The 23,618-nt window shown below is 47.3% G+C and overlaps 1 protein-coding gene across 5 annotated transcripts in view; it reads left to right on the top strand.

The window, feature by feature from the left end:
* The window catches only part of GABRD (gamma-aminobutyric acid type A receptor subunit delta), a 310,753-nt gene that overhangs the window by 265,320 nt on the left and 21,815 nt on the right, over nt 1–23,618 (top strand). For all 5 annotated transcript variants that reach the window (XM_063943053.1, XM_063943056.1, XM_063943054.1 and 2 more), the window contains one exon: nt 631–839. In XM_063943053.1, coding sequence (XP_063799123.1) covers nt 631–839 — 209 coding nt within the window. The remainder of the gene's footprint in view (nt 1–630; nt 840–23,618) is intronic.

The raw sequence follows: 23,618 nt of genomic DNA on the forward strand, positions 1-23,618 counted from the left end.
CTGCAGAGAGAGCTGCTTCCAACACCGGAGAGACCGTGTCTGTGCAACTCCGGTCGGGGGGCCCCTTGAGATAGCGGGGCCCGGGGTACTAACCCCCTGAGCCCCCCCCCTTAATCCGGCTCTGGCCGGCGCCGCTGCCTAAAGTGCAGTGGGGAGGAGGGGGTTGAAACAGGAGGGAGGGTGCCGGAGGGACCGAGCTGGAGCCACGCTTCACGCTGCCTGCGTCTGTCATACAGTGTGACAGACGCAGCGGCAGCCAGGAGCCAGCAGCAACAGCAGAGCGGGGAGAGCGCCTCTTCCGACCAGCGCCTCCCTGCTTTGCAGGAGCTGCTGAGCGGGTAGCGCCGGCTCTGGTCCCAGCCAATCATCTCCTAACTCAGAGGCTGAGTTTGAAATATGTCAGTTAGGATTTGATTGGCTGGTGCTTTATCTCTGTCCACTTTATCTCCATCTAGTAAATAGACCCCAAAGCTATACAATAGTTAACTTTGTTAAATATATAGATATATAGATATCACTTTTAACCGGTATGACTATATACCATAATAGATTCATTATTTCCAAATATATAAAAAAAATATGCTCTGGCAGATATATTGAATGTATAGACTGTCATTTTTATTTTTACAGGTATAACCACTGTGCTTACAATGACGACTCTGATGGACAGTGCACGATCATCTTTACCCAGGGCATCTGCTATCAAAGCTCTGGATGTCTACTTCCTGATATGCTACGTGTTCGTATTTGCAGCCATGGTGGAATATGCCTTTGCTCACTATAATGCCGATTACATGAAGAAACAGAAGGGGATAATGAGAGATAAGCAGAAACACAAGGTCAGATATCATGACTAATGACTTGCTTAGGTCTCACAAAAATGATCAGGTCATTGATTGAGCCAGTATGTTCATTTGATGAAGACCACTCATAAAAAAAAAATATATATGGATGGATATTCTATGTTATCTTAACCCCCTGTCTGGTGTTGTTGCAACATCTGGGACTTTGTGAGTTGGGCTTTCCCTGACATGCGACCACTCAGAAATGACCACTGGATGGCTGCCGGAAAATAATCTTCTAGCAGACACTAGTATCAGAGGTTCCTTCCAGCACCGCTGCATCCTTGTTTCCTCCAGCAGGCTCGTAACTAGGGTGGTGCTACATATGCCACTGCACAGAATGCCGCAAGGCAAGGGGCACCTGCAGTGGCGTCCCTACCTCAGATGACACCCGGTGCAGGAGGACAAAAAGGGGCATGGTCTCGTGGTCAAGTGGCGCGGCCTCACGGCCCGGACTCCCATTTTCAGCACTCCAGGTTATTGCAGCTGTGGGCTGCCCCCAGGGGACCAGTAAGTATGCAGTGACTGCTCCTACACTGTGACAGATGCCTGGCGCTGCTCGTAATATTACAGTACAGCATTCGGCTCCAGTTACTGAGGAGGAGCCGGCACTTTGGTGTCACCACTTTGGTGTCACCCCTTGGTGACTGCAAAATTCTAACTATACCAAACTATATCAAGCTACTTATAATTGTAAGAGGCACAATATACTTTAGTAAAACAATAATCAGCATTGCAGCTGAGCTGATCTATGTGGCGTGTGTCTGCAGGGGATTGGATATGTGGGTGCACACAACATAGGAATACTTCCCAACTCTTCAGATCAGAGATTCGCAACCTGTGGCCTCGGGTAAGAAACGCATGGACTCTGTTGAGTGGGTGTGACCTCATATCACGGACCCATTGTTTCATCATTTTGGGGACATGGCCAATGCTCCCCGAGTAGCTGGGCAGCTACCTACTCACATCCATGTACTGTATAGATGCCTATTCAGAGATCACTCACTGCTTGCAGCAGAGCAGAGGGTGATTAAAGGATCCCGCAACTGCCCCCTCCCCCCACGCACATGGGTGGGACAGCGGGACAGTGTCCGAATAGCGGGAATGTCCTGCTGGAATCGGGACAGTTAGGAGGTATGCATAGGTAGGTCTGCTTAGTTGCTATGATTTTGAGCTGACACATTACAAGTGTACCCTAAATAAAGGTTTATGTGTCTGACAGGAGCCTTCCAATGTGAGAGGTCCTGGGTATGAGTGCTAAGAAATATGTGATTTCTAATAATGATAAAGAGCTCTCAAGTTAGGTGCAGGCATGCAGTATAAGAGAGTTGGGGTACAAATCCATTTCCTTGAAGTGTTCTGACATTAAAGGTGTTATATCTATCTATCTATCTATCTATCTATCTATCTATCTATCTATCTTTTATATATACACGATGTAGTCGGAGGCACTCAGGGACATAGAAAGTACACCACTCAGAGTGTCTATGCCACTCCAAACACAATTGGAACGTTGCGCTGACTACATTGTAGTATTACTCTGCTTCCTCTTTGAGACAGATTGAACATGGAGGTCAACAGTGTGGCAAGTACTTACTTTCCTGTAGTGAATCTGATTGCCAGATGTATATGCATAGGTAGATACTGTGTGTGTGTGTGTGTGTGTGTGTGTGTGTGTGTGTGTGTGTGTATATATGTATATATATATATATATATATATATATGTATATATACACTGCTCAAAAAAATAAAGGGAACCCTAAAATAACACAGCCTAGATCTGAATGAATGAAATATTCTTATTAAATACTTTGTTATTTACATAGTTGAATGTGCTGACAACAAAATCACACAAAAATGATCAATGGAAATCAAATTTATTAACCCATGGAGGTCTGGATTTGGAGTCACCTCAAAATTAAAGTAGAAAAACACACTACAGGTTGATCCAACTTTGATGTAATGTCCTTAAAACAAGTCAAAATGAGGCTCAGTAGTGTGTGTGGCCTCCACGTGCCTGTATGACCTACAACCCACACAAGTGGCTCAGGTAGTGCAGCTCATCCAGGATGGCACATCAATGCGAGCTGTGGCAAGAAGGTTTGCTGTGTCTGTCAGCGTAGTGTCCAGAGCATGGAGGCGCTACCAGGAGACAGGCCAGTACATCAGGAGACGTGGAGGAGGCCGTAGGAGGGCAACAACCCAGCAGCAGGACCGCTACCTCCGCCTTTGTGCAAGGAGGAACAGGAGGAGCACTGCTAGAGCCCTGCAAAATGACCTCCAGCAAGCCACAAATGTGCATGTGTCTACTCAAACGATCAGAAACAGACTCCATGAGGTGGTATGAGGGCCCGACGTCCACAGGTGGGGGTTGTGCTTACAGCCCAACACCGTGCAGGACGTTTGGCATTTGCCAGAGAACACCAAGATTGGCAAATTCGCCACTGGCGCCCTGTGCTCTTCACAGATGAAAGCAGGTTCTCACTGAGCACATGTGACAGATGTGACAGAGTCTGGAGACGCCAAGGAGAACGTTCTGCCTGCAACATCCTCCAGCATGACCGGTTTGGCAGTGGGTCAGTAATGGTGTGGGGTGGCATTTCTTTGGGGGGCCACACAGCCCTCCATGTGCTCGCCAGAGGTAGCCTGACTGCCATTAGGTACTGAGATGAGATCCTCAGACCCCTTGTGAGACCATATGCTGGTGCGGTTGGCCCTGGGTTCCTCCTAATGCAAAACAATGCTAGACCTCATGTGGCTGGAGTGTGTCAGCAGTTCCTGCAAGACGAAGGCATTGATGCTATGGACTGGCCCGCCCGTTCCCCAGACCTGAATCCAATTGAGCACATCTGGGACATCATGTCTCGCTCCATCCACCAACGCCACGTTGCACCACAGACTGTCCAGGAGTTGGCGGTTGCTTTAGTCCAGGTCTGGGAGGAGATCCCTCAGGAGACCATCCGCCACCTCATCAGGAACATGCCCAGGCATTGTAGAGAGGTCATACAGGCACGTGGAGGCCACACACACTACTGAGCCTCATTTTGACTTGTTTTAAGGACATAACATCAAAGTTGGATCAGCCTGTAGTGTGTTTTTCCACTTTAATTTTGAGTGTGACTCCAAATCCAGATCTCCATGGGTTAATAAATTTGATTTCCATTGATAATTTTTGTGTGATTTTGTTGTCAGCACATTCAACTATGTAAATTACAAAGTATTTAATAAGAATATTTCATTCATTCAGATCTAGGCTGTGTTATTTTAGTGTTCCCTTAATTTTTTTGAGCAGTGTATATATATATATATATAGGCATACCAGGTATAACAAAGGCATACCATGGTTTGCTGGCCTTCTGCTGTTTGTCTTTCTTAGATACTTCAAGGTGTGACATAAATTGAATATTGACCTGGCACACTCCCTCTTGAGACCGTTGTGTGTGTAATCTATCATTATTATATATCTCGTGGCAGGAACAGAATAGTTCCACATGAAGTTAATGTGGAACAGCAGGATTTCTCAGCTTTAGAGCAACAGCACTGAAGGGTCCAGTTCAGGTATTGCCTCAACCAATTGTCAGCCAGAAGCTAGGCTTTTTTTTATTAACAGCACCTGTCATCTGTCTTTAAATATGTGTGTTGAAAAGTTAGCTGATGCTGTCCTTCTGAGTGACAAAAATAAAGGAAGCGGCTTGTATTTTATCCAGTGTACTGTATGTGATCCTTTTCACATTGCCCGAACAGGGACTTCACATTGGTGGATGCTATTACGGAGGAAAAAGGAACCGGGAGTTCACAGAGAAGTAATCTGGCAGTTTTCAAAGCTTGTGCAAAGTTATTTTTATGCATCTTGCTTGAAAGCCAGAAGGTTATGGAGTGTGTGGCGGGGGAGTGTCAGTGAGATAGTGCACACAGTTGGTGTTTTATTGATTTTGTGTTAACACTGGCACGCCTGAGTAAGGGCCTATTTCAGACCTGGTCGCTGCAGCGGCAGCGATCGCAGGCTGAAGCCCAGTGAGGTGTGTGCATGCGCAGCTGCTGTACTGTGCATGCGCACACAGTGAGATGTGAAGGCATCTCACTGGTGCGATCGCCTCTGCCTGATTAACAGGCAGAGGCAGTTACGGCGAGGGAGGGGGCTTGTCGGCGGTGTTCGGACGGCGATGTGGGGGTGAGGTCCGGAAAATGCAGGCATGTCCGTACCATTTAAGGGGTGGGCCGCTGTGGCTGCATGATGTCACATGCAGCAGCTGTGACCACAAACATGGTGGGTAACCACCTGCCTTCACAGCTAGGCTGCGTAGGCAGGGAGCTACTCTATAGGTGTGAAAGCATTGCTGCTGTGCGATGCTTTTGCACATCTGTGGGGGGAGGTGGGTAGGGCCTGGCATGCAGGGTGAACTAGCCCTGTGCATGTCAGAGATTTTGATCGTAGATCTGCGTTTTTTTGCACATCCCCGATCAGCTCTGAACTAGGCCCTAAGTCTCCAAAATGTGTGCACAGAGTAAAAGAGCAGTGCAACATGGAGGAAATATTGAAAGCCCTGTATGATCTAATTGTTGGCCCACAAGCACAGGTGCAGGGACAGCAGGCTTTGATTCAGGGTCAACAGACTCAAATTCAACTGTTACATGCTGAGTTGAGTAAAATACAAAAGGGTGGGCAGGAGTGTGAGGTATTACAGAAACTTACTTCAGCTGATGATATTGAAGCATTTCTATGCATCTCTGAATGCACTGCTAGTCAATTGAAATGGCCAGAGCAGGAGTGGGTTGCCAGACTGGCTCCCTGTCTAACAGGGAAACCACAGAAAGCTTATGTTGAATTGGCTGTATTTGAGGCAGACTTTTACCCTGCCCTTAAGGCTATACTTAGCAGGGAAGAGGTGACAGGCCCCAGCAAAGCCCAAGAGCTTTATGAATCGTGGCTGGACTCAAGTGGGCCTCCAAAGGTCCAGCTGGCCAAATTGGCCAGGCTGAGAAAAGCATGGTTGCTGCCAGATAAAAACTCTTATCAGCAAATAATAGAGATGGTTGCTCTGGACCAGGCCATGCGGTTCTTAGACTGTGCAGTGCAGCAGTGAGTCCTACAGGCTGACCACCCAAAGTTTAAGGAGTTGGCAGTGGTGATTGAGCAGTTCTTGACCCCTGGAAAATTAAATAAAGCTAAGCAAGGGTGGCAGCCAGTACCTAAGCCCAAAACCCAGGTTCCCGCTGCTAAGGCAAAGACCCCGTCTCCCACAGTGTTTTTTTGTCTGCGGCAAGCCCAGTCATATACGTCGGGACTGCCCAAGACAGGGTGAACTGATGGATTGTAGCACGGGGAAAGTACAGTAAATCAACCTGTGGTCAGCATGACTGCTGAAAACATTTCCCCAGCAGAAACCACCCTGTTCCGTATGATGGTACAGCTGGAAGACTGGGAGATCTGGGCATTAGTTGACACTGGCCATGATCTTACCATTGTCAAGGTGCTGTGTATATATGGGAATGTCAAGAAGTGCCCGTGTGCCTCTACCACTAATGATAAAAGGCCAGCCACTGAAATTGGTAGCCACAGTGACCTCCAGACCACCCTATCCGCTGATCCTGGGCTGTGATTTCCTGTTGCTGCTAGAGGTTGTTATGTGGCATGACATTAGCAAGTGTCAGCAGCTGAGGCATCCAAGGAGCCAAGGACTATGGGTTACCAGATCCTGGTGACAGTAAAAGCTTCCTTGGCCAGGAAGAAATCGAGACTGAGGCCCAGTGGTCCCCCGTTGGTGAGCAAGTATCTTTAAAAGGACTTTGGCTGAGACCAACATGATGATAGAAATCTGATTAATGCCTTTGAAATGTGGTAGTAGTTAATGGTAAAGTGGTTGCTGTTTTTGCACCAGATGGTGTACCATCATTTATTTTGAAAATGAATTGTGGTATCGTGTAACCTTCCTGCATGGTAAAAGGGTAGACCAGATATTAGTCCCACTGGAAACACAAGCAGTTTGTATTGGGGGCGGCGCACATGCATCTGTGGGGTGGCTATTTTCGGGAGAAGAAAACTCTTCAGCGCATACAGATAAGGTTCTTTTGGCCAGGCATTCATGACGCAATAAAAATATATTGTCAGAGATGCACATTCTGTCAGAATCCAGCGCCGCTGCCAGGGTTTAGGGTGCCCCTGATTCCCCTCCATGTAATTTCTGTGCCTTTTAAGAGAACTGGTATTGACCTGATAAGGCCGGTGGAGAAATCTGCTTGAGGGCATCAATACATACTAGTGGCAGTGGATTGTGCCACCAGATACCCAGGGGCCATACCACTACGTAATATGAAATCTAGCACCATTGCCCAGGAATTGCCGACACTGTATACCCGCCTGGGCATGAGCACCCACAGACAATTTTAAGCACCCACCAGGTCCGTCCAGGGAAGGCACTACTTGTGTGCAGCCAGCCCACCCATCTTCACCCACGACCGTCTAGCGAATCGATGTGATGAGATGACGCCACACCGCGCATCCCTCCCGCCCTCCCTGCACTCATGTCTCCCGCTTCCGCCCGCCCTGCGCTGTCCTCCCATCCATGGTCCGCTGACGGCCCTTCACACACATGATGCAGGGACATTGCAAATGAGGGGGGGGGCCTGGATGGAAAAAGGGCAGTGGATAGAGTTGGCAGGGAGGAACATTAGGATGTAAAGGGGGGACACTCGGCTGGACGATGTGACTGAACTGGCTGGGGGGTTGTTGCTGGGGGCAGCTAGATGGGGCAGTGGGCTGGCTGGGGGAGACACTGGGCTGGCATGGTGGGAGACACTGCAATGGGGGGCAGTAAGATGGTGGGGGACATTGTGAATGGGTGGGCACTGGGCAGGATGGGGAGGGGGGGCAGTAAGATGGGCAAGGTGGGCTGGATGAGAGGGGGGAGACACTTGGTTGGGGGAGCAGTAATGATGGGGGACACTGGGCTGGTGAAGTAGCAGACACTGAGATGGGAGCACTAACCTGCTGCTGGTACATTCCTGCCTGGCCCCAAACACTTGCTGGCAACAAGCACGACACTTAGCCCATGAACCCCTGGCAACGAGTATGACACCCAGCACATAAAACCCTTGGCAACGAGCAGGTAATTTAAAAGTAATTAGAAGCTTTACTGTAGGGCATAATGTATCACAGGCATTGCAGTGTGTGGCATAATATGGTGCAGGGGCATTACTGTGTGGGGCTTAATATGGTGGAATTTTTTTTTTCCCCCTGTGGTGGCCGAGGTCTGTTGGTGCAGGGTAAAAAACTGGGGTGTAAGGTAGTCTTTTCCTGCAAATCCACGCCCATTTTAGAGAGACTATGCCCCCTCACTGGCGTGCATCAGAGGCTTGAGCACCCACCAGTAAAAACATAAATCGGCACCTCTGCGCCTGTGAATACCGAAAGAGATCTTAACAGACCAAGGTACCCCTTTTGTCTTTAAACTAATAAAGGATTTGTGCCGACTGTTAAAGGTCAGTAGGATTACTACCTCAGTTTACCAGCCGAAAACAGATGGTGTAGTAGAACGCTTTAACCAGACTCTTAAAATAGGATTTTAATACCTACCGGTAAATCCTTTTCTCTTAGTCCGTAGAGGATGCTGGGGACACTTCAAGAACCATGGGGTATAGACGGGATCCGCAGGAGACATGGGCACTTTAAGACTTTAAAAGGGGTGTGAACTGGCTCCTCCCTCTATGCCACTCCTCCAGACTCCAGTTATAGGAACTATGCCCAGGGAGACGGACATATCGAGGAAAAGGATTTATTTTGATTTAAACTAAGGTGAGATACATACCAGCTCACACCTCAAGCATGCCGAACAACATGGCATTCAACCCAGCGCATGCAACGGCATGAATAACGACAGCAACAGGCTGACTATAAACGCAACACAACACGTGTGTAACCATAACCAATAATTGCAGATACAGTACGCACTGGGACGGGCGCCCAGCATCCTGTACGGACTAAAAGAAAAGGATTTACCGGTAGGTATTAAAATCCTATTTTCTCCTTACATCCTAGAGAATGCTGGGGACACTTCAAGAACCATGGGGTTTATACCAAAGCTCAAGAACAGGCGGGAGAGTGCGGATGACTCTGCAGCACCGCTTGACCAAACGAGGTCTTCCTTAGCCAGGGTATCAAACTTGTAAAACTTTGCAAAAGTGTTTGAACCCAACCAAGTAGTTGCTCGGCAAAGTTGTAATGCCAAGACCCCCCGGGCAGCCGCCCAGAATGAGCCCACTTTTCTGGTAGAATGGGCCTTCACCGATTTCGGTAACGGCAATCCAGCCGCAGAATGAGCTTGCCGAATCGTATTACAGATCCAGCGTGCAATAGTCTGCTTGGAAGCAGGAGCCCCAATCTTGTTGGGATCATACAGGACAAACAGAGCCTCTGTTTTCCTAATCTGAGCCGTTACGGCTACATAAATTTTCAAAGCTTTGACCACATCTAGAGACTTTGATTCCTCAAAGGCGTCAGTAGCCACTGGCACCACAATAGGTTGGTTCATGTGAAACGATGACACCACTTTAGGCAGAAATTGCTGACAAGTTCTCAACTCCGCTCTATCTTCATGGAAGATCAAATAGGGGCTCTTGTGAGACAAAGCCGCCAATTCAGACACCTGCCTTGCAGAGGCCAAGGACAACAGCATGATCACTTTCCAAGTGACGAATTTCAACTCTACCTTACGTAAAGGTTCAAACCAATGAGATTGCAGGAACCACAACACCACGTTAAGATCCCATGGTGCCAATGGGGGCACAAAGGGAGGCTGAATGTGCAGCACTCCTTTCACGAAAGTCTGAACTTCCGGAAGGGAAGCCAATTCTTTTTGAAAGAAAATTGACAAGGCCGAAAAATTGTACTTTAATTGAGCCTAACTTTAGGCACGCATCCACCCCTGCTTGCAGAAAATGGAGAAAACGGCCCAGCTGAAATTCTTCCGGAGGAGCCTTCTTGGATTCACACCAAGACACATATTTTCTCCAAATACGGTGATAATGTTTCGCCGTTACCTCTTTTCTAGCCTGAAGCAGTGTGGGAATTACTTCACCGGGAATACCCTTTCGGACTAGGATCCTGCGCTCAACCTCCAAGCCGTCAAACGAAGCCGCGGTAAGTCTTGGTACACGCACGGCCCCTGCTGTAACAGATCCTCTCGTAGAGCAAGAGGCCAGGGATCTCCTATGAGCAATTCCTGAAGATCTGGATACCAAGCCCTCCTTGGCCAGTCTGGAACAATGAGGATTGCCTGAACCCTTATTCTTCTTATGATCTTTATCACTTTTGGAATGAGTGGAATCGGAGGGAACACATATACCAACTGAAACACCCACGGTGTCACTAGGGCGTCCACTGCTATTGCTTGAGGGTCCCTCGACCTGGAACAATATCTCGGAAGTTTCTTGTTGAGGCGAGACGCCATCATGTCTATTTGAGGATTTCCCCAACGACTTGTCACTTCTGCAAAGACTTCTTGATGTAGACCCCACTCTCCTGGATGGAGATCGTGTCTGCTGAGGAAGTCTGCTTCCCAGTTGTCTACACCCAGAATGAAGACTGCTGACAGAGCGCTTACATGCCTTTCCAGCCAGCGGAAAACTTTTGTGGCTTCTGCCATTGCCGCTCTGCTCTTCGTTCCACCCTGGCGGTTTATGTACGCCACTGCTGTTATGTTGTCCAACTGAATCAAGACGGGCAGATCGCGAAGAAGATGCTCTGCTTGTAGAAGGCCGTTGTAAATGGCCCTTAACTCCAGAATGTTTATGTGTAGACAAGCTTCCTGGCTTGACCATTTTCCCTGGAAATTTTCCCCCTGTGTGACTGCACCCCAGCCTCGTTGACTCGCATCCGTGGTCACCAGGATCCAGTCCTGGATCCCGAATCTGCGTCCCTCTAGGTGAGAGCTGTGCAGCCACCACAGGAGTGAGATTCTGGTTTTGGAAGACAGGACTACCTGTCGGTGCATGTGCAGATGGGATCCTGACCATTTGTCCAACAGGTCCCACTGAAACACTCTGGCATGGAATCTGCCAAACTGAATGGCCTCGTAGGCTGCCACCATCTTCCCTAGCAACCGAGTGCATTGATGAATCGACACTCTTGCTGGCTTCAGAATCTGTTTGACCAGGTTCTGAATTTCCAGAGCCTTTTCCACTGGAAGAAAAACTCTCTGTAATTCCGTGTCCAGAATCATACCCAAGAATGACAGTCTTGTCGTCGGAACCAACTGTGATTTTGGCAAGTTTAGGAGCCAACCATGTTGTTGCAGAATTGTCAGGGAGAGCGTCACGCTCTGCAGTAATTGGTCCTCATTCCGAGTTGTTCGCTCGCTGCTAATTTTAGCAGAATTGCTAATAGGCTAAAATCCGGCAGTTCTGCGCATGCGTATGCACAGCAGGGCGCACACGCGCTAAGCAATTTTACACAAAACTATGCTATTTTACTCACGGGCGAACAAAGCTTTTCAATCGCTCTGCTGATCGTAGTGTGATTGACAGGAAGTGGGTGTTTCTGGGCGTAAACTGGCCGTTTTCAGGGAGTGTGCTAAAAAAACGCAGGCGTGCCAGGTAAAAACGCAGGAGTGGCTGGAGAAACGGAGGAGTGGCTGGCCGAACGCAGGGCATGTTTGTGACGTCAAACCAGGAACTAAACGGACTGAGGTGATCGCAATCTAGGAGTAGGTCTGGAGCTACTCAGAAACTGCAAGGAAATTGCTTTCGTTAGTAATTCTGCTAATAATAGCAGAATTGCTAATCTTTCGTTAGCAATTCTGCTATGCTAAGATACACTCCCAGAGGGCGGCGGCCTAGCGTGTGCAATGCTGCTAAAAGTAGCTAGAGAGCGAACAACTCGGAATGAGGGCCATTGTTCCTTGGACCTCGCTTTTATCAGGAGATCATCCAAGTACGGGATAATTGTGACTCCTTGCTTGCGCAGGAGAACCATCATTTCCGCCATAACTTTGGTGAAAACCCTCGGAGCCGTGGACAGACCAAACGGCAACATCTGAAATTGGTAATGACAATCCTGTACGGCAAACCTCAGGTAAGCCTGATGTGGAGGATATATGGGGACTTGTAAGTAGGCATCCTTTATGTCGACCGACACCATAAAATCCCCTTCCTCCAGACTGGAGATCACTGCTCGGAGAGACTCCATCTTGAATTTGAATTTTTTTTAGATAGAAATTGAGGGATTTTAAGTTCAGAATAGGTCTGACCGAGCCGTCCGGCTTCGGGACCACGAACAGGCTCGATAAAAGCCTTCTCCCTGTTGTGACGGGGGCACCATGACAATGACTTGATTTTGACATAGTTTTTGTATAGCACCGCATACCACCTCCCTGTCTGGAAGAGAAGCTGGTAAGGCTGATTTGAAAAATCGTCGAGGGGGCACGTCTAGAAATTCCAGCTTATACCCTTGGGACACTATTTCTAATACCCATGGGTCCAGGGTCGAACGAACCCAGAAATGACTGAAGAGTCGGAGACGTGCCCCCACTGGTGCGGACTCCCGCAGAGCAGTCCCAGCGTCATGTGGTGGATTTGGTAGAAGCCGGAGAGGACTTCTGCTCTTGGGAACCTGCCACAGCCTGTGACCTATTTCCCTTTCCTCTTCCTCTAGAAGCAAGTTAGGAAGACCCTCGTCCTTTTTTGTATTTATTGGGTCGAAAGGACTGCATCTGATAGTGGTGCGTATTCTTTTGTTGTGCAGGAACATAAGGTAAAAAGGATGACTTACCCGCGGTAGCCGTAGATACCAGGTCAGCAGGGCCGTCACCAAACAAGACACCACCTTTATACGACAGAGACTCCATAGCCTTCTTAGAGTCAGCATCAGCATTCCATTGATGAATCCACAATGCTCTCCTAGCTGAGACTGCCAAGCATTGGCTCTTGATCCCAAAAGGCCAATGTCCCTCGCAGCTTCCTAAAGGTAGGCTGCAGCATCCCTGATATGACCCAGAGTCAAAAGAATGTTATCCCTATCCAGGGTATCAAACTCAGATGACAAGTTATCTGCCCACTTTTCAATAGCGCTACTCACCCACGCTGAAGCAACGGCAGGTCTGAGTAGCGTACCCGTAGTGACATAAATGGATTTCAATGTATTTTCCTGCTCACGATCCGCAGGTTCTTTTAGGGCTGCCGTGTCATGAGACGGAAGCGCCACCTTTTTGGACAGCCGTGACAGAGCTTTGTCCACAGTGGGGGGTGACTCCCACTTTTCTCTATCCCCAGAGGGGAACGGATATGCCACCGGAATTCTCTTGGGAATCTGAAACTTCTTGTCAGGATTTTCCCAAACCTTTTCAAAAAGAGCGTTCAGTTCATGAGAGGGAGGAAACGTTACCTCAGGTTTCTTTCCTTTAAACATACAGACCCTTGTATCAGGAACATACCCTTATGCCCTTGTATATGTATATGTTATGTTCCTTGTATCAGGAACATAACATATACCCTTGTATATGTAACATGTCTTTTATCGCCACAATCATGTACTGAATGCTCTTAGCCAGTTTTGGATTTAATCTGGCATCACTATAGTCGACAGTGGATTCAGAGTCCGTGTCGGTATCTGTATCTGCTATCTGGGTAAATGAACGCTTTTGTGACCCCGAGGGGGTCTGAACCTGGGACAATACATCCTATACGGATTTTTTCCATGCCTGGTTTTGAGACTTAGATTTATCCAATCTTTTATTCAACCAAGCCACATTCGCATTCAAAGCACTGAAAACATTTACCCAATCAGGAGTTGGCGGTGCCGACAGGGTCACTCCCACAGCCGTTTCTTTCCCTAATCCAGTCTCCTCCTGGGAAGAGCACTCTGCCTCAGACATGTCGACACACGTGCACAGACATTCACAAACACACTGGGCATATAGGGGACAGACCCACAGTAAAGCCTGTCAGAGAAACACAGAGGGAGTTTGCCAGCTCACAACCAAGCGCTTATACCGGTTCTAAACACTTTTATATAAAGCCCCAGACCTGTTAGCGCTTTTATATTACATTAAATAGCACCAAATATACTGTGCCCCCCCCCCCCCCTGTTTTGCACCGTTACTTGTACGGCAGTGGAGAGGAAGGCCAGCGTCTCTGCAGCTCTGTGAAGAGAAAATGGCGCTGGTGAGAGCTGTGAGGGCTAAGCCACGCCCCCTCAATGGCGCGCTTCAGCCCCGCTATTTTATCAAATATTTATACTGGCGGGGGACCGGATTCAGTGCCTAGGCACTTAAAAACCACTTTTGCCAGGACGTATTGAGGATTTACATGCTGCCCAGGGCGCCCCCCCCCCCACCCGCGCCCTGCACCCTGTAGTGCCACTGTGTGTGGGAGCATGGCGCGCAGCGCGGCCGCTGTGCGGTGCCTCAAAGCCGTCACTGAAGTCTTCTGATCTTCTTCTACTCACCCGTCTTCTGACTTCTGGCTCTGCAAGGGGGGTGACGGTGGGCTCCGGGAACGAGCATCTAGGCGTACCTAGCGTTCAGACCCTCAGGAGCTAATGGTGTCCTGTAGCCTAAGAAGCAGAGCCTTGAAACTCACACAGAGAAGTAGGTCTGCTTCTCTCCCCTAAGTCCCACGAAGCAGGGAGACTGTTGCCAGCAGTACTCCCTGAAAATAATAAACCTAACATAAGTCTTTTTCTGAGAAACTCTGGAGAGCTCCCCAGTGTGCAACCAGTCTCACTGGGCACATATTCTAAACTGGAGTCTGGAGGGGGGGGGGGGGGGGGGGGGGGGGCATAGTGGGAGGAGCCAGTTCACACCCCTTTTAAAGTTTTAAAGTGCCCATGTCTCCTGCGGATCCCGTCTATACCCCATGGTTCTTGAAGTGTCCCCAGCATCCTCTAGGACATAAGGAGAAACAGATGATAAAAAGGGTGGTTTCTGAAGAAAAGCGAGATTGGGACTTATTTCTACCCTATTTAATGTTTTCAGTTTTAGAGGTGCCCCAATCCTCTGCGGGGTTTTTTCCTTTTGAACTCCTCTATGGAAGGTAACCTAAAGGGATTTTAGAGCAGTAAAAAGAAATCTGGGAGCAACAGTCATGCCAAGAACCCAACATTGTTCAGTTTGTGCCCGTTGTATGGCCGTTTAAGGCAGATTGCGCCACTCCTGAATGAGCACATGGATAGGGCCCAACAGCGTCAAAAACGTAGCTATGACGTGACCGCGGTCAACCAGTCTGTCTTCCGTTTAAAAAAGTTCTGGTTCTTGTGCCCACCAGTGAAAGCAAAATGAATGCTCAATACCGAGGCCCTTATAAGGGCATAGAGGACGTGGGACCTGTTAATTATACAGTTCAACATGAGGGTAGAAGGAATGAGGTACAAATCTGCATGTAAAAATGTTAAAACCTTGGAAAAGAGATTGCCAGTCAGCACTCTTTGGTGGCCAAGAAAACCCCAGAATGTAAGGTACCTATTGAAGTTACCCTTAATGCTAACTAGAAACAGAAAATGGTGAATTTAGTGGCACGGTACCAGGATGTATTCTCTGCCATTCCAGGGAAAACACAAATCATCCAGTATGATATTGTTACTCCTCCTGGGATGGTAATAAAACAAAGGTCATACCGTATACCTGAGGCAGCAGTAAAACGAGAAGAAGAGGAAATGATGCACCTAGGGGGTCATAGAACAATCAAACAGCAAATGGAATAATGCCATTGTCTTAGTGCCTGAGCCTTCGGATGCTTTAAGATTCTGTAATGATTTTCACAAGTTAAAGTTTCTCAATTTGTTTCCTACTCTATGCCCCGGGTGGACGAGCTGATGGAGAACCTAGCAAAAAGCCAGTATCTCACCACTCTGGATTTGACAAAAGGGTATTGACAGATTCCTTTGACTGAAGCTGATAAGACAAAAACAGCCTTCTTTACCCCATTTTTCAGTTCAAACTGCTGTCATTAGATTTGCATGGAGCCCCAGCAACTTTCCAGGGAGTATGAACAAGTTGCTGCGACCTCACAGAGAATATGCAGCTGCATATCTAGATGACATTGCTTCTTTAGCTCTGACTGCGAGTCACACCTTCCAAGGGTAGAGGCAGTGTTACAGTCTCTAAATATGGTCTAGACCAGCAGAGGCTGCATGGCAGGATTTAAAACATGGCTTGTGTGCAGAGCCTGTTTTACAGGCGCCTCATTTCAAGAAGCAATTTATATTACAGACAGATGCCTCAGGTACAAGAATGGGGGCAGCCCTTTCCCAAGTGGTAGAAGGGGAAGAGAAACCCATCCTCCACCTTAGCTGTAAATTGCTGCCCAGAGAACGCAAGTACTCAACTGTAGAACAGGAGTGCTTGGCAATTAAGTGGGCAGTAGACTCATTAAAATATTATTTGTTGGGGTGGGAGTTCTTGCTACTTACAGATCATGTCCCCTTACAGTGGATGCACACGAACAAAGAAGTGACTTACTGTTTTTTTGGCCTTACAGCCATTCAAATTTGAGGTGCAGTATCATCCAAGGAAACAGTACCTCAGTGGCGATGCCTTTCCAGAAGGTTTGAGGGTCCCGATCCTCCAAGCAATCCTATGGTGAATAGAAAAGAGTGAGGAGATGGAAATTTAGTGGTGCGCAAATACGCAGTTAGTTAATTTCCTTGAAGGTATAATATAAGACTACAGAGACATCATTGATAATATAGGAATCCGTGACCGAAAGTGACGTATCGGAAACCGGAGCCCAACTGGGATTGGGCACCAGGTTGCCATAGCGCCCTGTGATGCTATGTTATAGTTAAACAGAAAGCTCAGAGCACAGTAGATGACTGTGACGCTTTGAGTAATTGATGTATAAAGTCCACCTGAGCTCTGAGGACAATGATTGGACATTGGAGGTTTAAATACCTGTGACTAGTGTTTAACAGCCACACACTCATCACCTTGAAGAAGACCCCAGGCAGGGGTAGAAACGTATTGGTGTTACAGTTACAGACCCCGGGGAGCAGCCATCAGAACTGGCTACAGATTTTTCTACACATCTTTAAGTAGAGGAGTCGGAGTGTCCGGAATTCCTTCTCTTGCATGCGATTAAGAGCTGTTTAATAGCAGTTCCTCCAAATCTGGTAATTGTTCTTTTTGGCTGCCTGCACAGGACCTGTTTTTAGCTAGTTATGTGGATTTCTTATGCATGAGCCATTTTTCTTTTATATGCGATTCAGAACTGTTTGACAGCAGTTCCATCAAAGCTGGTAATTGTTCTTTTCAGCTGCCTGCATTGGACCTGTTTTTAGTTACGAATGTGGATGTTTAATGTATGAATTACATTTGATGTTATTGAAAAACTGTTCTTCACTATACTTCCCCTTTTTCCTTCTTTTGTATATGTATTACATTATGGTTGGAAATAAGTGTGCACTACAAGAACATACTGTCATGACTGTGGTTTTTGTGAACCTGGCATGTATGTGAAGCCCGTGCGGGTAACTGAAGGACTATGTGTATATTTGGCTGGTCTGTGGGAATCAGTGAGATGAAGTAGTAAGGAGCAATCCCTGACCGGGGGTCGAACCCGGGCCTCGGCAGAGGGAGCCGTATTCTGACCACTGGATCACCAGGGACTTGGTGCTGATAGCATGATGGTGAATGTATTGGTGAAAACAAACTAGATATACTGTCACAGGAATAGGAGTTTGTGTACTCAAGGTTACTATGAAACAGGTACACTGGAGTTATGCAGATCTGGGGGGAGGAGCTGAAGACGTTGAACCGGACAGGTTACCGGTAAGACTGGAACTGGGCTAGTTACTGGCGAGACTGAGAACCAGGATGGTTACCGGTGAGACTGAGAACCGCACTGTGAACCGGGCTGGGTATTGGTTTAAATGGAAATCCAACTGTATGTAGAACAATGACTGTGGCTGTGACTTTAGGACGAGGCAGAAGATGAAGTGAAGACTGTGGCTGTGTCTTTAAGACAAGACTGAAGAATACTGCGGATGTGTCTTTAAGACGAGACTGATGAATACTGCAGCTGTGGCTTTAAGATGATACTGAAGAATACTGCGGCTGTGGCTTTAAGACAAGACTGAAGAATACTGCAGCTGTGTCTTTAAGATGAGACTGGAGAATACTGCAGCTGTGTCTTTAAGATGAGACTGGTGAATACTGCGGCTTTAAGACAAGACTGAAGAAGACTGCGGCTGTGGCTTTAAGACAAGACTGATGAATACTGCGGCTGCATCTTTAAGATGAGACTGATACTGGATATAACTGGTAACACAACTGTAATCCAGACTGGGTAGCAAAACAGCAGAGTTTTACAGGAACCAAAGTAAAAGTGTTACCTTTTAGGGAGCTCAGCTGCAACGCTCACACAGAGCTGTGTGACACAAGAAACTGGCCCCCTCTGTAACACAAGTCTCTTTACTTATACAGTACTTCCTGGTCCTTGGTGATTGGTGAACAGAGACAGGTGATTCAGAGAGTCTCAGGCTGGCACAGGATTGGATAGCTCCAGGCCAGGTGATCAGACCCTGTCATGACAGTACTCCAGGTTAGGCTTTGATGTGGAGTGAGGCCTAGCAGGCCGAAAAAAAACACTGAAACCTGAATTTCCGCAAATGAACAGAGGAAGCTGACTTTTAGGCTCAAACACCAGAGAGCAGAGCACAGTGGAGAATGTATGTGGTGGCCACTGGAGTCAGAGAGGCATATAGTGTAATGACAACAATGATTGCTGTGTAGGCACAGCATAGAGAGACTTGCTAAATTCACTGTGCACACAGAAGGTTAAACAACACTGGTGGGGCTCGTTACCTCTCAGCACTCAGGAAACTCATGGTACTGGTAAGCTGTTTATCCCAGTGAGCAGAAAAGACACAGGATCCAGGACATATGGCAGAGGGAAGTCACCAAATATGAGAAATACATTCATGATCATGACACATACAAGGAACTGAAAGAACTTCAGGACCTTTGTCAGCGGTGGTGAAGTTGAAACCCATATATATAGATTAATACCCCGAAACGTCACCATTAAATCAGCCCGGTGGGGCTTTTTTTTTGCACTTTACAAATTGGTTGCAAGTCTCTGAGTGCCGCCCGTTAAAAGGAAATATAGACGGACATTGTGCTGCAGGGAGGGCACCGGAGCAAGGTGTATGTAAGTCCGGAGTGCCAGGGATCTTTCTGACATTAATATATATATATATATATATATATATATATAGTAGAAGAAGAAATCAGCGGCACTCAGCAGTCGAGAATAAATGGTATAGAAAACTTTTAATCCAGTCCTAGTTTTCTATACCATTTATTCTCGACTGCTGAGTGCCGCTGATTTCTTCTTCTACTGCATTGGATCCAGCACAGGATCACAGAAGGCACCGCAGCAAGTATTCATATTTTACTAATCCTATGGTGTAGCTAGGGGAGGAGGAAGAAGAGGGGTAAGAAGGCAAACTCTGGAAAATGGTAGAGGGTTGTGTAACTGGATGGATGGCACAAATAGATGTGGGTGAGGCAGGGAGCTCACCTGAAAAGTTCTTAGCATCAGTAGGGTGGTTGAAGCTAAGAAGGGAGGGGGGAGGCAGGGACAATATAGTTCCACATGAAGTTAATGTGGAACTGCAGGATTTCTCAACTTTAGAGCAGCAGCAGGACTGAAGGGTCCAGTCTAAGTTTTGCCTCCATCAGTTGTCAGCCAGAAGCTAGGCTAATTAATTAACAGGAATAGGGGGAGATTTGCGTTCTAAGATTACTTGATAAGTGCACGTGGTGTGCTGCGCATAATGAGGGGTGTCTCCCCACCTGATTCAATATGATCAAAAGGTTTCTTACTGCGCTCAGCCCCTGGGTGTGATTAATCTTGTTTTACGATTGTAGGACAGGAGATGGGCTATGAGTACTTGCCAAGGGCTGCGGACTGACAGGCTCAGCTGTGGGGTCAGCTCCCATGGTATGTCCTTATTACAGGGTAGGGCCGTTAGCTGGAGCTGTGCGCCGTGCCTGTTGTTGCCTGGGGAGGGGATCCACCGGCTAGGGTTTATGTGAACCTTTTGTCGGGACATCCTCCACTGCAGAGACTCACCTGGTTTCCTTTCACTGCTTTGCTCCCGTACTCCTCGCCGGCATAGCCAGATTAAGGGGGGGATGCAGGGCATTCGGTACCCCGGGCCCCCCTTTGTCAGGGGCCCCCCCAGCCAGAGCACACTGATATCACTAGCTTTCCCTCTTAAGTAGCAGCAGAACCAGCAGCCAGAATGTGAGCAGGACAGTATGCAGTGCAGGCAGAGACACAGGAATATCATGTTTAATGAGCAACCAATGAAACTTTCCGACAAGAGAAGAGATAGGAGGGTTGAGAGAACTGTAAGTGACACTGGGATCCCAGCTTCTCCTCCTCCCCTCCTGGCGGTCTGAGTCCTGTGTAAACTGTTATGCAGCTAAACAATTTGGGGCTAGCGGAGTATCTGGCGCTCGTGCGTGTGGATATTCAGGTACGTTTGGGCAGCAACTTGTTATTGGAGTACCTCTAGAAACTCCACATAAATAACAGTGATATAAGAAATTTCACAAGTGCGCCTGCTACAATTATACGGTTAGTGACTGATAATTACTGCACTATGAACAGGTGATGTTTTATAATGTGATGCTGACAATATATAAACAATACCAATAAACAGTATCTATTAGGAAAAAAATGTGTGTTTTATTTTCTGCAGTGACAACGTCTTCATCTGCTGTATGCAGAGAGGGGGGGGGGGGCTGGGAAGGGGATAGGAAAAATTATTGCTTTGGATAAGGCAGTAACCTTCAAGTGTATAAGAACACCCTCAGATGCTTGTGCTGGTGCTCCACTCCTAGAGGTGGCGTCCCACCTAAGTAGTGGAATAGTGTCCTGGATTGAGATGTGTATAGTCCAGAGCCAATACAATGGCAATAATGATAAGCTGAATGTCCTATTAATAAGGATGGAATCCAAGAGATGAGGCGTGGGGTACCCCTGAGTGACCACTGGCAGTGCGGGGACTGGGACAGAGCTAGTGCTCAAGGTAATGAGGACTCCGGACAAACCGTATCCCCTTTATGTCCTGATCTACCCCGATGTCGCTCTGGTGAGCGCACTGCGGCTCTCTAGACGACAGGGGATCGGTTATTTGTCTTGGAGAGAGAGAAGGGGACTGCTTCTAGCCCTAATAGGGCTATCCGCTTTGCCTTCTCCTCTCCTACAGAGTCCCTTACCTGATCGCTTCTGCTCTGTCTTCTTTCCCTCCGCCAGCGGTCTCCTCCAATGTCTCTACTCCAGCTGCGCCCGGCGTCCTCCCTCACTTCCGGGTTGTCCCGATCACGTGACCGCAGTGAGGTCTCGATGGTTGTCGGCTCTGTCCACGTACTTTCCTCCTCCTCTTACTCTTTAATATTAGTGATGAGCGGATTCGGTTTTACTCGGTTTTACTCGGTTCTCAAAACGGCATCTTATTGGCTCACGGATGTCACGTGTTTTGGATAGCCAATAAGATGCCGTTTTGAGAACCGAGTAAAACCGAACCTCGCTCATCACTATTTAATATGCGGCTCTGATATGAATGTCCTTAGCTTATTGTGATTGTTTTGATGATGCTCAGGACATTCAACTTATCATTATTGCCATTGTATTGGCTCTGGACCATCCACATCTCAATCCAGGACACTATTCCACTACTTAGGTGGGACGCCACCTCTAGGAGTGGAGCACCAGCACACCCATCTGAGGGTGTTCTTATACACTTGAAGGTTACTGCCTTATCCAAAGCAGTAATTTTTCCCATCCCCTTCGCAGCCCCTCCCCCTCTCTGCATACAGCAGATGAAGATGTTGTCACTGCAGAAAATAAAACACGCATTTTTTTCCTAATAGATACTGTTTATTGGTATTGTTTATATATTGTCAGCACCACATTATAAAACATCACCTGTTCATAGTGCAGTAATTATCAGTCACTAACCATATAATTGTAGCAGGCGCACTTGTGAAATTTCTTATATCACAATTTGGGGCTAGAGCTACAAACACACACAGAGAGAGTCCTCCTGAGTCCTGTCCCAGTGTGTAAGTAGTACAGAGGCTGCTGCTATTCTTGCATGTGACAAGATAAATTATTTATTTTTCTATGTGTATTTTAAGGTTAAGTTGTCTTTGTTACACTACAAGAAAACTTTATAAAATAGCTGTCTCTCAATTAGGTGGAGCTATAAACAGTACCCAGGCATTATTACATTATTAGTTAAAACTAATATACACCTTTGGGTTAAATGTAATATACACAATCCATACCTCCCACCATGACCCATTTAAGGAGGAAGAACATGCTCTGTACCTGGACTTCCTTCTTAATTTATTATTGCAATCATCTGTGTTGAAATACCTTTCTTATCAGTTAAATAGTTCAACACGGGTGACACCAATCATATATTAAGGGGGAAGTCCTGGTAGAGGGACATGTTGGGAGATATGCACAATCTATTATGCACCCCCCACCTTCCACTGGGAGCCCCCTGTTTTAAGTGCCCCAGGCACCCCCAAGGCTTAATCCGGCTCTTGGTGCTGTGTTTTTCCTGCTTTTGACTTCCTATTCCTGACACTTGCATACTTGCAGCATATATTCTTCCAGAATTTTGTGTCATAAACTTTGAAAGTGCAAAATGCTATATGCCCGTGGGTGCCCCAACGTGTTTCGGCCCGTGTAGCCTTCCTCTGGGACATTGTGTATGAACTAATGTCCAGTTTGAGTGAGGTTAATATTCCAATTTGTGGACAGGGGTGATAGTTTTTCATCTCACAATCTCCGAGAGGAAGGCCGCACGGGCTGAAATGCATTGGAGCACCCACGAGCATATAGCATTTTGCACTTTCAAAGTTTATGACCCACAATCCCGGAAGAATATACGCCGCAAGTACGCAAGTGGTGGGAATAGGAAGTCGAAAGCAGGAAGAACACAGCACCAACAGCCAGCGAGGAGGGTGGGAGGCTTTTGGAAAAAATATTAGCCAGTCAAGTGGTTAGGGTGAAAAATGAGTAACCATAAAAGAGAACAAACTGGAAATATAAAAGAAAACATATATATATATATATATATATATATATTTTGCCTAGAAGGTATTCTGTGTAACTTGCAAACAGGTATGGGGCCCACTAATTCGACCATTTACCTGAATACTTTAAAGCGGCCCTGCCATCATGCATCTATATAGAAAGGACTTTTTGTTTGGGATGTCCATCCTAATGTGTTTAATCTCATTATGTGTGCTTGCTCACAATGGGGCTGATTCGGAGGTGGGAGTAATGCAAAGAGAGCAAGGAACTTTGTACCACTTGCATTGCAACATGGTTTGTTCCAGATTCAAATAATTTTTCTTGCATGCAGGGTAAATACTGTCTGCTTTTGCATGTAGCCCACACATACGGGAGAGCTTTACACTGCAATTTAGCTTTGAGCTTAGACACGCCCCTCAAAATTTCTCTACACATTTTACATCTACCCCACCTGCAGTGCAGCATGGTTTTTTACCCATATTTGCCTACTCTCCCGGAACTTGCAGGAGGCTCCTGATTCTCGGGGAAGCCCCCCCCGCACCCCCGGAAGGGCAGGCAGATCTCATACATTCTGCATGCACTCTAATGAAGCGGCCAGGATTTAGAGATGATCTCTGGTATGTGTGCGTCTGCAGGGTGGGGGAGGGGCTGAAATTCCGCGAATAGCATCATTTTAGCCTCACTCCCTTCCCGCAGACTCGCAAATCGGTGCGTTTTCCAGAGGTG

Source organism: Pseudophryne corroboree, chromosome 10 (assembly GCF_028390025.1).
Source record: "Pseudophryne corroboree isolate aPseCor3 chromosome 10, aPseCor3.hap2, whole genome shotgun sequence".
NCBI lineage: Eukaryota > Metazoa > Chordata > Amphibia > Anura > Myobatrachidae > Pseudophryne > Pseudophryne corroboree.